Source organism: Pantherophis guttatus, chromosome 3 (assembly GCF_059756535.1).
Source record: "Pantherophis guttatus breed Tessera chromosome 3, ASM5975653v1, whole genome shotgun sequence".
In the NCBI taxonomy this organism is placed as follows: Eukaryota; Metazoa; Chordata; class Lepidosauria; order Squamata; family Colubridae; genus Pantherophis; species Pantherophis guttatus.
The window spans coordinates 116,475,085-116,492,723 of NC_142065.1; the positions used below are offsets into that span (position 1 = coordinate 116,475,085).

At 47.6% G+C, this 17,639-nt stretch overlaps 1 protein-coding gene across 1 annotated transcript; it reads right to left on the minus strand.

Annotated features, from left to right (window-relative positions):
• Window positions 1-671: 671 nt before the first annotated feature.
• On the minus strand, window positions 672-1,562 carry LOC148114788 (uncharacterized; the record flags this gene model as incomplete). The annotated part of the gene is made up of 1 exon (XM_087890716.1): window positions 672-1,562. A coding segment is annotated over one exon (768 nt), but the record flags the coding sequence as incomplete, so codon positions are not given.
• Window positions 1,563-17,639: the final 16,077 nt, after the last annotated feature.

Genomic DNA, 17,639 nt, shown 5'->3' on the forward strand with positions numbered 1-17,639 from the left:
TTCACTTCTCTCCAGGCATCCACCACGCCGTTTCAAAACATCCATTTATTTAAGGTCCCCATTTTATTTGCTCCTCCACGACGAGTGGGGTTAGTACTATCTATTTTATCTCTAATTAAATTAAAATCCCCAGCCACAATTACTTTCCCTACACTTTCACTTTCCAAAATTTTAGTTATTTTTTCAAGAAATTGTTTTTGCTTCTCATTCGGTAGATATAAATTAACCAGTGTCACTTTTTCCTCATTAATATTTCCCACAATTATTACATATCTTCCTTCTTCATCCACGATTACTTGTTCTTTTTCAAAATATACCCTATCTGATATCAATGTTGCAACTCCTCTAGCTTTTGAAGTTCCAAAAGATTTTTCATAAATTTGCATACCCTTTATATACATTTTATTTGAGCCTTCAGATTTCTGATGGGTTTCTTGCAAAAATAATATATCTGGTAGATCTCTTTTAATTTTAAGTTCCAATCATCTTCTTTTGATCTGATTCCCTGTACCCTTCACATTCCATGTCATTATTTTTATTAAACCCATTTAAACTGTAACTTTTTTAATCCTTTCCCCTCCTCTTCCTTTCTGTGCCCAGATCCCAGCACCAATCTCCCACATTCCAAACAACATTCAACATAAAATAAAAAAAAATAAAAAGGGGCAAAAGACACATCAAACATTAAATAACAAACAATCTTCGTCCCCCACATCCTCAATTGGTTTCCGCCTCTATAAAGAGAGTGGGGGAGAGGGGACGTGCTAATGGCCGGGTCACTTCTTTCGGGTAGTCTACTTAAATTCATCTCTCAGAGAAAAGGGTGGTAACTTCTCCCCGCACTCAGCTTCCTGCAATTCTTTTTCAAGATCCTTCAATTTCTTATCCGTTCCATCTCCCATTATATCATCACGACTTTTCTTTTGTTCAACCATCGCAGGTGAGATTTCCTTCCGCTTTAATCCTTTAGGGTCTTGTCCTCCAGCAGCCCCTTTTTCTTCTGGTGTTGATGTTTTTGCATATGTTCCACCCATCTTGAGCATTTGATCTTTTATCTCTGTTATGTCCTCATACTTTACAATCAATCCAAGTTCATGTAAGTATAACACTGCATCTGTTTCCAAAGTAATTATTTGCATTCTTCCTTTATAAAAATTTTTTAGTTGCTGTGGCGGCCTCCAGTTATATTTAATTCCATTGTCTCTCAGAACCTTTGTAATTGGCTTCCAAAAAAATCTCCACGCTCTTTCTTCTCTTGATATATCCGGAAAGACTTGAATAATTTTCTCCTCAAATTTCAAAGCTTCACCCATCTCTCTCACTTTTGCCATCACTTCCAGTTTGTCACTAAGATTTGCAAATCTGACAAGTACATTTCTATTTAAGCCGTTTTGTCTTTTATACCCAATTCTAAAAACACTTGCCAGATTTGTTGCTGTAAATGTGATTTGTGTATCCAGGTCATTGAGCCATTTTAAAACTCGTTGTTTCAAATTGTCCACTTTTTCTTCTTGAATTCCTCGAATAACCAGATTATATTTCCTCGCTTCTTCTTCCAAAAGACATTTTTTTTATCTTGTTGTTCATTTTTAAAAAAGATTTCTCCAATTTGCCGATCTATCTTTGCATCATGTGTATGAATCTGCTCAATTTCATCTTTAATTATTGTCATTTCTACTGTTTGCTTTGCAAAATTTTCATTCATTTCTTGCTTCATTCTTTTAATTTCCAATATCATATTATCCATACTATCTGACAGTCCTGATATCTTTTCACCAATTTTAGTTAAGGCCACAGCAACTTGTTGCATTTCTAAAGATTGTTGGGTCACCATTTTTAATAAGTTTTAATTATCCACTTTTGCCAAGAGGGTCTGTAATGAAGATTAAGGGACAGCAATCCACAATTGAAGCTGAGACAGCTTATTATTGCACTCAAAAGGACCAACAATAAAAGTTTATAGTTCTCAATTCAGCTTGCGTAATTTCCCTTAAAAAAAAAAAGAAAAAGCTAACATCCATTGGAAGGCACTGCCCAGAAATGCGTTTTGCTGCTTCGACTCAGGCACTTTCACAAACAAAAGATCAATTTAAAATTCTCATATTCTTCCAAGAAAAAAACCCCTTTCCACTGGTCTTTTGATGTTCCGTGCCTTTACCCCACAGCAAAAACAAACACAGATCGCGGTAATAATGAGAACAAAAGCAGCTATTTGCTCCAAATACACAATCGCGACTGCCTATCTGGTCACCCCTCACTCCTTCCACTTTGCCACGCTATGAAAAGCTTCAAAATTCGAGTGGTTCAGGGTGACCTACCGATTCCAAAGTCAGTCTGCTGGGCCAGTAGCTCTTCCGATACAATTTATAAAATTTTGGTCCTTATCGGTGCATTTCAAACACTTTAATCCACATTATCTTCTGTAAAATGCCCTGCGAAGTGGAGAAAACATCCTCACATCACCACAGCCATAACCACGCCCTTCATGCAGTAGTTTCAAGGCATGGGTCAGAAGGTCCTCTTTGTCAGATTCTGGCAGGATGTAATCTCCATGCTGGCCTCTGGTGAGTCATCTCCGGGGGGTGCTCTTCAGGGTCTTCCAAGCATCCTACACCCAACGACCATCTGGCTTGGACTGGAATTTCCTCAAATTGCAGCTCCTCCAGGCATTCCATCTCCTCATGGCACCAGTGTGGCTGGTGGGTGGTTGACCCCAGGGCTCTGGACTCTTCCTGCCGCTCCTGTGGATCAACATTGTATGCTCAGCCCTCTCAGTACACTGGGGTCTCCGAGTTAGCTGATAAAGCAAATCTTGCCTAATGTCAGGCCTGCCTCTGTTCAAAACCCAAGAAAGAAAACCCCCAACTCCATTGAGATAGAGAAGAGGTATTTTTACTGAGTTTGAAATGATAGCAGCAAAAGCAAAGCAAGATCTGATTCAAAACGTGCAAGTTACAGATTGAAGATTTCCCCAAACCCCTCCCCCCAGGGTCCAGCGCTGAGGGTCCAATCAACGTCCAGTATGATGTTAAGTGAAGCTCATCTTCAGGTATTTCACCCATCTCGAGTCCTAGGACGGTTGGCCTTGACAGGATGTAAACAACTCCTCAGCAGCGCATTAATTCTTGAGAGCAAATCTCCCTTTCTGTTCACATGGGACTTCACCTCACCAACTCAAATGCCATGACTTCCCCTCCCCGTTACTATGGCAGCCGATAGCAAGCATGCAGCAAAGTCAAATCCCATGCTGGCTGACATAAAGTCTTAGTCAATTAATAAGCTGGTTTGTAAATACCTGAATTCTAATATATATATATATATGTCTTCACATGACCTGATGACATCACCCTTGCCCTTCCTGTTTTGGTAGTGAATTCAGTGGGTTTTACCTTATATGCAGGAAATTGAATTGGAAATAGTCCATTATAAAGCCTACTTATTAGATAACATTCATAAAGAGCAAGGAGGGGATTGTCATTTCAATGTAGAACATTTAAAGTTAGACACAGAAACAGGAAAGAAATCTCATATATGCTTTTTTTGGCTATTATTCATAGCCAATATGCTGACAATGACCTTTAAAATGTTAACATAGTTAAATCTAGGATTCCTTCAGAAAGCTTTATTCCATTCCCTAAAACCTAATGGAGAAATTGTTCTTTATGTCTCAGTTGTGAGGCAGGCATATTGGTTAGAACATAGTGGCCATGACAGCCACTCCAAAACACCAAGAATTCGAGTTGCAAGAGATTCCAACAATGGATCAAGGCCTTTGTTTTTAGGTTGGCATTCATCCCTTATACCATGGATCCTCAAACTGCGGCCCATGGGCCGCATGCGGCCTGCTGAAGCCATTAATCCAGCCTGAGCAGGGCGACAAGGCTGCCCTGCCCACATTGCCCCACCCACCCTTCAGCTGAATGCAGGATTTACCTTCACAAACCCCGCAGGCTGGAACTGAAAGGTAAAGCCAACAATTTTTGCCTGCAGAATGCTGCTGGAGGTGGTGGAGGTGAAAAATGGGGCGGACAGATGCCCCAGGGGGCAAAAAAATGGGTAAAAACGGTCCATTTTTGGCCAAAAAATGGGCCATTTTTGCCTGTTTTGGGCATGCAGAATGCTGCTGGAGGTGGGGGAGGTGAAAAATGGGATGCACAGATGCCCTAGGAAGCCAAAAAATGGACGAAAACTGTTTTTCACCTCCCCTGCCTCCAGAAGATAGATAAAGAGAGGGGGAGAGAGAGAGAGAGAGAGGCAGAAAGAGAGAGACAAGAGACACACACACAGATAGAGACTTGATTGTAAGCTCCTTGGAGCTGAGAAGAATTGCTGCAAAACTGAGTTTTCTGAAGTGGACCACTAGACTCCTAAACAACTGAAAAAAATGAACTAGTAAAAAGAAAAGACAAACAAAAGAGCAAACAAAAGCAAATAAAACACCCCCAGGAGCAAAACAAATTAACGTTTGCGTGCATTGTTTAATGGACTGTTAAATTGGCCACACCCACCTAGTCACATGACCTAGCCATGCCCACCCAGTCACATGAGCACCTAGCCATGCCCACCCAGCCCGTCCAGCCCCCCAACAGTCTAAGGGACCGTGAATTGGCCCCCTCTTTAAAAAGATTGAGGACCCCTGTCTTATACAGTGCACTTTTGATGGCATTAGGCTCTGCCACTTCTAACTTTATCATCATTATTAGATATTTCTGTGATAATTGTGGCTTTGCCTTTTGTATCTTTTTTGTAATAATGTATCTGTTACAGTGATTATGTCTGCAGTCTTGGTAGGATTAGTTTGAGATGTATTCCCTGACTCTTGAGGAGCTGCTTTCAGATACTCTTGTGAGGTATTTCTGGTTCCCGTCTTATGTAGATATATACCTGTAATGATGGCTTGTTGTGCATCCTTCTACAATTAAAACTACTTGAAACATGGTGTCAGAAGTCTGAACCCATGTCTTACTGATACATTTGAAGCATACTCCCAAAAACTAAGCAGTGGAAGCATGGCAGCTGCTAACAGTATATCTCTACCTGAGGCCATGAGGGTGAGTGGAGACTGCGGTAGCAATTGGAATAAGTTCAGGACAGAGTTCAAAGATTAAGCCTTAGCTACAGGCTTGGATGATAAACTGGCAGCAGTTCAAGCTGCCACATTAAGGAGATTGATGGGCAGTGAATGCCTCCACATCTACAGACACAATTTAACCCTTTCTATGGAGCAAGAAAGAGATCCCAAAAGTTATTCTAGATGCTTTAGAGACTTATTTCAGACCCCTCAAAAATGTTATTTTTGAAAGAAACATATTTGGCAGCTGCAAGCAAGAAGGTGGTGAAATGATAGTTTTGTCACACGCTTAAAGGAAAAAATAGCCAGTTATGACTATGGGTCCTTAAGGGATGAACTCATTCGGGACAAACGGCTGAGAGCCCTAGAGTGGGGTAAGGATTGTGTTAATACAGTCTCTAAACAACAGCCAAGTATGATGAATTATCAATACAAGTAACAGCATAAGAGGCAGTTTTATAGTTCATCCGTAAACAATCAAATACCCATGCAAGTATTGTGGCAGCGTGCATATACAAGAGACAGAGCAGTGCCCTGCATATGGGAAAACCTGCAGAGCATGTGGGAGGCTAAATCACTCTGCAGGAGTGTGTCAGGCACGGAAAAGGGAAGTGAGGAAGCTGCATACAATTAAGCAAATGGCAGACTCAGAGAATGCATCTCAGGAGGAAGTCTCCGTGTTTATCACTGATGCGGTTTATAGGAAAGCAGCACGAATTATTAAGTGGGCTCAGTGGAATTGAGCCAATAGCTGATGACATTCTTATAGTTGGCTGTGGTGAAACAAATGAAGAAGCTGAGCATGATCATGATGAGAAGCTAATAGCACTATTAGATCGGTGCAGGCAGGTGAGGTTAAGGCTCAGTGTAAAGAAGTTGCAATTTAAGATGCACGAAGTCCGCTTCCATGGGCATATTTTGTCCTCACATGGTTTAAAAGCTGATCCAGATAAGATTAGAGCCATTGTGGAGATACCACCGCCTGCTGTTAAATCAGTGCAGAGATTCATTGGATTTGTTACCTATTAAGCAAAATTTCTGCTGCACCTATCAGAGGTGTGTCACCAATTGAGACGCCTTCTAGACAAAGATGCAGTTTGGCATTGGCTTCCCATGCATGACCAGGCAGTACAGGAGTTAAAATGTTTGGGTCACTATTGCTCCAGTATTAAAATATTATGATGTTACAAAGACTGTTACCATCCAAAATGACTCAAGCAAAAATGGCCTAGGATGTTGCCTAATGCAAGAAGGTCAACCGATTGCATACACATCCAGAGCGCTCTCTTCTGCCGAGTTGAATTATGCCCAAATTGAAAAGGAATGTTTAAGTATTGTATTTGTGCCAGTGTTTCCAACATTATCTTTATGGCTGGGATACAATCACAGCCGAAACTGACCACAAGCTGCTAATAGCCATATTCAAGAAGCCCCTTTTGTGCACTCCCAAATGGCTGCAGAGCATGATGCTTAGTTTGCAGAATTACAAACTTAATGTTGTCTACAAGCCAGGATGTGAAATATATATTAGTGATATAGGGCTACGTTAGATCAGGTGACACTTGGAGGAGAACATGAGCATCAGACGGTCTGCTGGTTGCAACAGGAACAAACTTTTTTCGCCAAAGTTAATCAAGCAGATCAACTTTGTGACTACCTTAATGTCACAAATCAACGGCTATGTCAGCTTAGGCAGCACACAGGTACTGATGTAGCTTTACCGGCACTTAAGGCTATCGTTATGAGTGGGTGGCTGGATGAGAAGGAGGCAGGTCCAATAATAGTGAGGGAATATTGGTCTTTCAGAGATGAGATCACCGTACAAAACGGGATCTTGTACAAGGGCCCAAGAGTCATATGAGAGCAGAGATGTTATTGCGAATACACTCGAGCCATATTGGCGTAGAGGCATGCTATAAACAAGCCCGTGACACGCTTTACTGGCCCAACATGCAGGGCGAAATCAAGGACTTTGTTAGCAATTGTTCCACCTGCAATGAATGTGCATATTTGCAACAAAGAGAAACCATGATGTCACACGAGATACCATCATGTCCTTGGCAGATTGTTAGTATGCAGGAAAAGATCATTAGTTGATCATTATTCGTAACTAATGATTAGTTGATCATTATTCTGACTTTTGGGAAATTGAACCTCTCACGGACTGTTCGGCTGAGACTACCATTAAGAGATGCAAGACTCAGTATGCACGTTATGGCCAACCAGATAAAGTGATCTCAGATAATGGTTCTCTGTTTACGAGTTTACAATTTAGGAAATTTGCCGCTGAGTGGGAGTTCGAGCATGTGACCTCTTCACCGCGTCATCCGCAAGATAATGGCAAAGCTGAATCAGCTGTGAGGATCGCTAAGAATCTATGTAGGAAAGCTCACAGTGAAGATAAAGATCCATGGAAAGCCATTCTACATTGGAGAAATACCCCATCTGAGGACATGGACAGTAGTCCAGCACAGAGACTGATGGCAAGGAGACTAAAGACATCACTACCAGTGGCTGACAGTCTGCTTGAGCCCTCGGTGATACCAGAGGTTCCAGAAAAGTTACGGCTGAAGAGACAAGCGGTCAAGGCAAGATATGACAACTCAGAGATTTTCCAGAATTGAAGACTGGGGAACGGATTCAGATGAAACCGCTGCCTGGAGATCGAACAGGTCACTGGAAAATGGGTACCTGCTTACAAATGGCTCCACGTTCATATTTTGTGGACGTTGAAGGAACTTTGTATCGTCGCAATCAGGTAGACTTGCTGTAGCTGAGCGGCCAGATTTTACATATCCTGTGGACAGGCCAGATGTATCTGGTATTACTATGCCACACTTACCCATGGACAATGAGGAATGCACAGGGATGGGGCCTCAGATTAATGTTGATGAGAGCTCAGAGCAAATGGGTATACCCGATAGCAGTCGAGTGCTGGACTCTCCAGTAAGTGGTGAGAAGAGCCCAGTGGTTCCAGTGAGGTCAGAGAAGCCCACAGTGCAGTCAATCGGCGCAAAAGGGCCAGTTGTCACTCACAGCGGCCGATGTTTGCGACCACCTGACAGACTTAACTTGTAGAAAGTGTTGATATTGTTCCCTTTTACAATTTGAACTCTTTTTGAAATGTAGTGGGTTCCAATGAGCCAGGCAACTCCAAGTGACTTCAACTCTTCTTTTATTCCATAATTAAAAGCAAGTAAAAAGACTAGAACAAGCTTACTTAGCCAGGAACAAACCGAGAATAAATATTCTTTGGGCTTCCGCTGCAGGCTGGCCACTGGGTGGAGTAATTGGCCAACAAAGCTGATTGGACCTAAAGCCCCGGCCAGCCCATGGTCCTAAGCCCCGGCCACCTATTGATAGAATCAGGAAGCCACCGTCTGGGGCCGTTGCAACCCGGAAGCACAGCCACGCCAATCCCGAGACACAACACTCCTCCTCTCTAAGTACGAATTGCTCCACAGACATAGTCTTTGAGGTGTATGGGCAACCGCCGCTCTCGGCACGACCTGCGTGGCAAGGTCTTTTCTGGGGAGGTGGCCCCCTCCCCAGTTGTAGCTGGGGTATTGGCCACTGGGGGTTCCACGATCACATCCGCCGGCCCCATCTCCGGCTGAGATCGACTGGCCTCCAAATTAGCGGGGGTCTCCAACCTTGCCAGTTCTCGCTCCAGCCCTACCAGGCTGGGTGGGGCAAGTTCCCGCTGTTGTCAGGTTTCGGTGCTATCTTAAATGAGTTTCATTTTCAAGCGCAATCTCTCTAATGAAACATTTTTATTTAAGAACATAAAAAGCCAACAATCCTGATTTCATTTTTGTAGCCAAACTGGCCCCTCCTTCCAACCCCCTCCTCTTCCGCTCTCCAACCCCAATGTCCCATTGGCCATCATGCAAATCCATCTCTACCTCCCGGCACGTTCTTTTCACAGGAATGTAGCCCCCACCCTCGTCTCCCAGGAAACACTATCTGTACATACAAAACTAGGTAAAAGTTCATCTTGTTATGTCAGCGCTGGAAGAGAGCCTAATTTGGAACGCTGACATCCGGCCCCTCTCCCTTCACTTCTGCGACATCACCTATCCCATAGGGAAAACACAACAAGATTAGTCTCATCAGCCCCTCCCCGGCTGTGCACCCCCCCTCCCGGCTTTCCCGGGTGGTCTGCATGGAATTTTGCTATAAGGCGATCAGCTTGGATGTTTGCGCTCTTCACCCAGGAAGCCTCTGACAATGGGTAACCCTTCCATTTAATTAAGTACTGGAGGCGCCCCCTGTGCCATCTTGAATCAAGAATCCGCTGCACCTCGTAGTGCGTTTGGCCCCCAACAACCAGGGGCCCAGGGGGTTCACGTGGAGTTGGCCTTAAAGTAGACCCCACTACAGGTTTTAGAAGGCTACTGTGAAAAACGGGGTGAATTTTCCCCAAAAGCCGTGGCAACTGCAATTGCACTGTAACGGGGTTGATTATTTTTATTATAGGAAATGGTCCTATAAATTTTGGGCCCAATTTCCTGCTCGGGAGTCTAAGTCTCAAGTACTTGGTGGAGAGGTAAACTTTCTCTCCCAGCTGAAATGGTCTTTGGGGAGTTCGGTGCTTGTCTGCTTGGTCCTTATAAGATTGAGCCGCCTTTGCCAGCGCCCTCTTAACATTTTCCCAAGTTTGTCTCAACATTGCCATCCAGTCGGTCAAACTGACTGAGGAAGGGGGCTCCCTCGGGTATTCTGGCATGGGAACAAAATCCATGCCACTCACTATTTTGAACGGGGTTAGCCCCGTGCTGCTGTGGACAGCATTATTATATGCAACCTCCGCAAAAGATAGGAGATCTGCCCAATTGGACTGCTGGTAGTCGACGTAGCATCTTAAATACTGTTCTATCATAGCGTTCAGTCTTTCTGTCCCCCCATTGGTGCTCGGGTGAAATGCTGAGCTGAGCCCTTGGGATGAACCTATGGATCGTAGAAACTCCCTCCAGAACTTTGCTGTGAACTGGACCCCTCTGTCGGAAATGATTCTCCTGGGGACTCCATGTAGGCGGTAAATGTGTTTCAGGAACAGTTTGGATAACTGACGGGCTGAAGGCAGTCCACTACAAGGTATGAAGTGTGCCTGTTTGGAGAATAAGTCTATTACAGTCCAGATCACTGTATTTCCACTGCTCCTTGGTAGGTCTACTATAAAGTCCATTGCAATCTCCTCCCATGGTCTTGTTGGCTCAGCTACTGGTTGCAACAATCCAGGCGGGCACCCTGGCCTTGTCTTCATCGTGGCACAAATGGTGCAGCTTTTTACATAACTGTCTACGTCCTTTCTCATGTGTGGCCACCAGAACTGCCTTCGTACTAGGTGCAGAGTCTTTAGGAACCCGAAGTGTCCTGCTGGTTTAACGTCGTGGCTCCTCTTGAGAATCAGGATGCGTAAACTCTGTGGGACATAGAGTTTTGTCCCCCTCCATGCTAGTTCATCTCTTTTTGTCAAGAGATGTTGATTGTCCCGATACCAGGGGTCGGTCAGCGTTTCATTTTTTAATTTTGCAGTTAAGTCACTTGCAAGTTGGCCTTGCTGGTCACGTCGTTGCCGTCTGGTGATCACTTGGGCTGCAGCTTGGGTGGAGGAGATGATGGCATTCACTACCTGCTCCCGCTCACTGTTGTATTGGGGCATCCGGGAGAGGGCATCAGCCAGGAAATTTCTCCCTCCTGGGATGTGCTTAAGCTCGAAATTGAAACGATTGAAGTATTGTGCCCACCGCACTTGCCTGGGCGACAGTTTTCGTGGGGTTTTTAGAGCCTCTAGGTTTTTATGATCAGTCCAGACTTCAAATGGTTTCTGGCCTCCCTCTAGAAGGTGCCGCCAGGTCAACAAGGCCCACCTTACTGCAAACGCTTCCTTCTCCCACGCCGCCCATCGCCTCTCCGTATCGGTGAGTTTGCGGGAGGTGTAGGCGCAGGGTTGTAGATCACCTTGGTTGTTCTTTTGGAGTAACACGGCTCCTACTGCCACATCACTTGCGTCTGCTTGGATGACAAAAGGCTGTTCCGGATCCGGGTGTTTTAAGACAGGTTCTTTCGCGAACAGTCCTTTTAGCATCTCAAATGCCTGTTGGCAGGTCAGGTCCCACTGTAGGGGTTGTCCCGGGCGAGGTTTCATCGCTGGGCTTCCTGTCTTTAGGAGGTCCGTCAAAGGTTTGGCAATCTTCGCGAACGAGGGGATGAATTGTCTGTAGAAATTCGCAAAGCCTAGAAAACTTTGCAGTTGTCTGCGGGTGCAAGGGGGCTGCCATTGTAGAACTGGCTGGGTCCATCTCTATCCCCTCATTTGATACTCGGTAGCCCAGGTAGTCTAGCCATGATTGGTGGAAATCGCATTTTGGCAGTTTGACATATAGGTTTGCCCGTAGCAGTTTTTTCAGTACTTGGCGGACGAGTGGTATGTGTTCGTCTATGGTCTCCGTGTAGATAAGAATATCATCCAGGTAGACGAGGACCCCTTTGTAAAGGTGTTCATGTAAGACTTCGTTTATTAACTGCATGAATACTGCCGGGGCTCCTTGCAATCCAAAAGGCATTACTTTAAACTGGAAACTACCCAGGGGGCAGTTGAATGCTGTTTTCCATTCATCTCCTGCCTTTATGCGTACTCGGTAATAAGCTTCTCGAAGGTCTAGTTTGGTGAAAACCTTCCCTTTAGCTAGGTGGGCTAACATGTCTTTCATGAGGGGGAGGGGGTACAAGTTGTGTACGCAAACAGCGTTGATACTTCGAAAGTCGACTACCAGTCTCATGGAGCCGTCCTTTTTCTCTTTAAACATGACCGGCGCCGCTACCCTTGGTTTCACTGGCTCAATAAATCCCCTTTGTAAGTTTTTGTCTATGTAGTCCCGCATTTCCTGCATTTCTCGGGGCGTCATGGCATACATTTTAGGTTTGGGTAGTTTCGCTCCTGGGATAATCTCGATGGCACAATCGGTCTCGCGGTGGGGGGGCAGAATGTCACACTCGGCCTCGCTGAATACCCCCGCAAGGTCTTGGTACTCCCTTGGGATCTGGTTTGCGTTACAAGCGGTGGTGGGTGCGGCTGCCAATTGCTTTGCTGCACCTTCTGGGAGGGACCCTTGTGTTGGTGGTGTTTTCTTCTGTAGTGGAGGGCTGCTTTGGGGTTTCAGCGTGGGAGGGAATTCTTCTGGTCGGGGCGGCAGGGGTTGGGGCCCCTTTGCTATTCTCAGCCTGCGGGTTCCCTCTTGCCACCAAATGATTGGGCCCCATTTGTCGAGCCATGAGAGTCCCAATATGACTGGTTCTGTCATCTTGGGGGCTATTATGAAGCGGATCGTCTCCCAGTGATCTGCGAGTTCTAGTCTCACGGGTTCAGTCAAGTGTGTGGCGTACGTTCCTCCCACTAGGGACCCATCCACTTGCTCGAAGCGAATTGGTTGTTTGAGCTGTTTAGCTCGGATTCCCAATTTTAGAACTGTGGGTAGGTTGATTAGGCACCGTGTGCTACCCGAGTCTATTAGGGCTTGGAAAGTCTCTTGGGCCCCTGTTTTGGGGGCTGTTAGGCGTATGGGGAAAAGGATGGACGGGTCCACTCACCATCGGGTCATCCTCGCCTTCGTCTTCCGTGTCATAGGGTTCGGGGGACTGATCTCCCTCCACTGGGATTCCTCTGGTTTCGGTCAGATGAGCGAAAAACTCAGGGATTTGGGGAGCTTCCCGCGGTACGTGGGTGACGCGCTAGGGCCCTCGTTCCGGTCGTGCTTTGGGCGGTGGAGCTGGTCCCGGTCTAGGCATTCCACATCTTGCTGCTATGTGGCCGCTTCCTCCACATCTGTAGCATTTCAGTGGGCTCCGTGGGGCAGTTGGTCTGTAGGAGGGCTGTGATGTTGGGGTTTCTCGTCTGTTGAGTGGCCCCTGGTCTGGTCGGCCTCTCTCCTTTTCCTCTGGTGGTTTTGACGTGTCACTCGCCCGCAGCCCTGTCGACTTTTATCGCTACCCGGAACCATTCAGCGAGTCGGTTTGGGATGTCACGATAGGCAGTCACTTGGGAAATTCTTTTATCTAGGCTTGTTCTAAAAAAATACACCAGCAATCGCTCTGGTAGGGGAGGCAGTGTCCCAATGACTCTCCTGAATTCACGGATATGCTCTCTGATAGGCTTCCCCCTCTGCATTAGGTTTCTGAGCTCGTCTTCCACATAGGGGTCCTCCTCCTTCTCCTCATAACGGGCTCTCAATAGTTGCAAGAACCCATCCGCATTTTGTAGCTGGGGGGCCCTGTATTTGTAGAGTGATGCTGACCACCTCTTTGCTTCTCCCTCCAGCCCTTCCGAGATAGCATTCACTAGGGCTCTGGGGAAAGGGTAGAGGTGTCCGAACCGCTCTATGTATATCTCAGCTGAATCGAGGAATTGGGCGAGGTTGTCTGGATCACCATCGAATTTCCCTCTGAACTGGGGTGGTTCCTCCCTCTCTGCCCTCTCCTCTCTGTGCTGAGCTCTGGAGGGCCAGCCTTGGTGTTGGTAGTCCTCTGCCTCGTCTCTCATCCTGGGGTGGGGAGGTGCTGCCTTGTCTGGGCTTCGCTGCCATTCCCATCCCCAGCTCGCCCTTCCCAATTCACTTAGGGGTTTTTCTTTATCTTTTACCTTTGTATTTTCCAAGTTGGCTGGAATCACGACCGCTTCTGCTCCTCCCGTTTCTTGAAGCAGGCTTTCCTCCGAGAGCTTGGCTTCAGCCATAGTCCGTCCGACCAGATGTCTGGGAGGGAACGGGATGATTTAAACTCAGCCAGCCTGGATTTGGAGGAGAGTTTGGCTGTCTGTCAGGTTTCGGTGCTATCTTAAATGAGTTTCATTTTCAAGCGCAATCTCTCTAATGAAACATTTTTATTTAAGAACATAAAAAGCCAACAATCCTGATTTCATTTTTGTAGCCAAACTGGCCCCTCCTTCCAACCCCCTCCTCTTCCGCTCTCCAACCCCAATGTCCCATTGGCCATCATGCAAATCCATCTCTACCTCCCGGCACGTTCTTTTCACAGGAATGTAGCCCCCACCCTCGTCTCCCAGGAAACACTATCTGTACATACAAAACTAGGTAAAAGTTCATCTTGTTATGTCAGCGCTGGAAGAGAGCCTAATTTGGAACGCTGACATCTGTGGCTCTGGGAGGTACGGGTACTCCCAACACTTCCGTCTCCTCCTCTAGAGGGATTACCCTCCACCTCAACTGATCAATATGACGTCCCCAGATGGCCCCCCGCTCTGTGGAAACCTCTTATGAGGTGGGCCCCTTGACCCGTACCACGTGGCCAGGCATCCAAACCGGGCCAATGCCATGGTTCTCAACATATACTGGGTCCCCGGGAAAGAACCCCCTTGGTGCTCCCCTTTTCTCCGTATTGGGCCTTAGGAGGGGTCCCTGTCGGGATGGGGCCTATCTAATAAGGTGGTGAGCCTTCGCCCCATAAGCAGCTCGACAGGGCTATAACCCGTCGCTGTGCAGGGGGTGGTATGCTGTGCGATTAAAAATTGGGCTAAACGATGTTGTAAGTCCCCATCCCCCAATCGCTTGAGCCCCTCCTTGGCCGTACGCACCATACGTTCAGCCTGACCATTCGTGGCAGGATGGAACGGTGCCGACCGTATGTGTCGGATGCCGTACCTCCGAATAAACTCTAAGAACTCCTTTGACGTGAAAGCTGTACCATTGTCTGACACAAGCGTATCAGGCAGCCCAAAAGTGGCAAACAGCTTTCTCAAAGCTCTAACCGTAATGGCCGTGGACGTGGTGGAGACGGGGACGACTTCTAACCATTTCGAGTGGGAATCCACCACTATGAGGAAGGTTTGTCCCCGTACTGGCCCAGCAAAATCTACGTGGAGGTGGGACCATCGTTTCCGGGTGTCCTCCCATGTCTGCCCTGGGGCCCGGGGAGGAGCTGGACGTGACTCCTGACAGGGCACACAACCCCGAACCCACGTCTCAATTTCTTTATCGATCTTGGGCCACCACACATAACTTCGGGCAAGGACTTTCATTCGCACGACCCCGGGATGTGCTTCATGCAGCGCTCCCATGACCCGTTTGCGTAGCGGGGGTGGAACCACCACCCTGCATCCCCACAACAGACACCCCTTATACACTGATAGCTCCCCTTGCTTCTCAACATATGCCGTAAACTCTGGGCCCGGCTTGGCCTCCGGTCACCCCCTCCCCACCCAGTCCAGGACCCGGGAGATAACTCAGTCCCTCAATGAATATTTTGCAATGTCCTTGGCATGGAGGGGCGAGTCTGGAAGGTCCTCCAGGTGCATTATGGCATGAGCCGGGGAGGGGTCAGGCCCACTCTCTGGTAATGGAAAGCGACTCAGTGCATCTGCATGCCCCATGGCTTTGCCCTTCTGATATACCAGAGAGTACTGATAACCTGCCAGAAATATTGACCACCTAAGGACCCGGGGTGAAAGTACCTGTGGCGTCTGGCGATCAGGTGAAAAAAGTCCCAACAGCGGCTTATGATCAGTCAAGATGGTAAAGGGCCTGCCGTACAGGAAATCATGGAACTTTTTTACCCCCTTTACAATAGCTAGGCCCTCCTTATCTATTTGGGCATAGTTCCGTTCAGCTGCTGAGAGGGTCTGTGAAAAATAAGCCACCGGAACCTCCTTCCCGTTAGGCAACACATGGTCCAAAACGGCCCCTACCCCATAAGGGGACGCATCACACGCTAAAACCACCGGGAGCGACTCATCAAAATGGGCAAGCATGTCATTAGAAGTCAATAAGTTCTTAGCCGCCCGGAACGCTGCTTCCTGCCGCGGGCCCCAAGTCCACTTGGCCTGTTTGTCCAGGAGTCTATGACGGGGTTCCGTGACCGCCGCCTTGTGGGGTAGAAAAGCATGATAGAAATTTAGAAGGCCGAGGAATGCTTGCAATTCTGCCTTACTCATGGGGGCAGGTGCGTCGCAGATTGCCCGTACCTTCTTCGGTGCCGGGTGGATGCCACTGGCGTCTACAGTGAACCCCAAAAAGTCCACTCGCTCTACCCCCAAAAGGCATTTCTCCCTTTTAACTTTAAGTCCTGCCGCCTGAAACCTTTGCAACACAGCTCGTAGTCGAACGACGAATTCTGACGACGTCGGGGCGGAGATTAACACATCGTCACAAAAGGGAATTACTCCCGGCAAACCTTTCAAAAGTGAGTCCATTAGGTTCTGAAAGATCCCGGGTGCGACGCTAACCCCGAATTGCAGTCTTTTCACCCTAAAAGCACCTCGGTGTGTAACAATCGTCTGTGCGTCGGCCGTCACCTCGTCGACCTGCAGCTGTTGATATGCCTGGGCCAAGTCAAGCTTGCCAAAGACTTTAGCCCCCGCTAACGTGGCCAGGACGTGTTGTACGACCGGAACTGGATAGGCGTGGTCGGGCAATGCCTTATTAAGGGTGCATTTATAATCCCCACAGAGGCGGACCACCCCATCCGGCCTCACTGGGGTCACGATTGGGGTTTCCCAAGACCCGTGAGGAATCGCTTCCAAGACCCCTTGGGCAACTAACTGATCCAGCTCTGTGTTGATCTTAGACTTTAAAGCGAAAGGGACCCGGCGTGCCTTAAGTTTGATGGGCCTAACGGCCGGGTCCAACTGAAGGGAGATTGGAGGGCCATTATATAACCCCAACGAGCCATCAAATACGGTCGGAAACTCCGTGCAGACCTTTACCAAGTCTGGGTCTGCAGTTCTAATCATGTTCACCCCGGTTACCTCGATGCCTAAAGGGCCCATCCAATTCCTGCCCAATAAGCTTGTATACGGCCCTTCTGTTATAAACAGATCGAGGTTCTGTCGGACCCCCTTGAATCTAACCTCGAATGTTCCAACCCCCTTCAACGCTATGGGTTTTTTTTTGGAAGTCTCTTAGCTCGAATGGGGGGGCTTCAAGTGAGGATAACTTTCCGGGGCAAATACTCCGGAGTGTTTTAGCCAAAATAATGGACACGGGGGATCCCGTGTCCAGGAACATGGGACACGATGTGCCCTCAATGTTAACTACTACCCTGATGGAACTCGGGGCTTCTGAGCTAAGGCTGTATACTTGCAAGAGATCATACTGAGACTGGGCCGCGTCCACTTCAACGTTCGCCGTCTGTCTCCCTCGCGGGCTCTTGCTCTCCTCTCGACCCCCCTTGGCCCGACATGCATGGGCGATGTGTCCAGACTTCCCGCATCGCCGACACTTAGCGTCCCGGAACTGGCAAGTCCTCCGTGGATGGTCCCCACCACAGCTGCCGCATTGATGTCCAATGGCCTCCGACGTGTTGTTCCGAGCCATCCCTCCGCCGGGCCTAGGGGCACTCCTACGCCTCATCAATCGCATGTCATCCCTTCCCGAGTCGGAATCCTCTTCGGGGCTCTCATGATGAAACCCCACCCAGCTGGGTGTCGGCGTGGTTCCCCCCTTCCGGGCCTCTGGGGCCGTCTCCTCGGCCGCGATGGCTAGGGCGTCTTCCATCTTAAGATCTTTCTTTGAACAAAATTTCCTCAACAACTTCTTGTCCGTCTGGCCACATA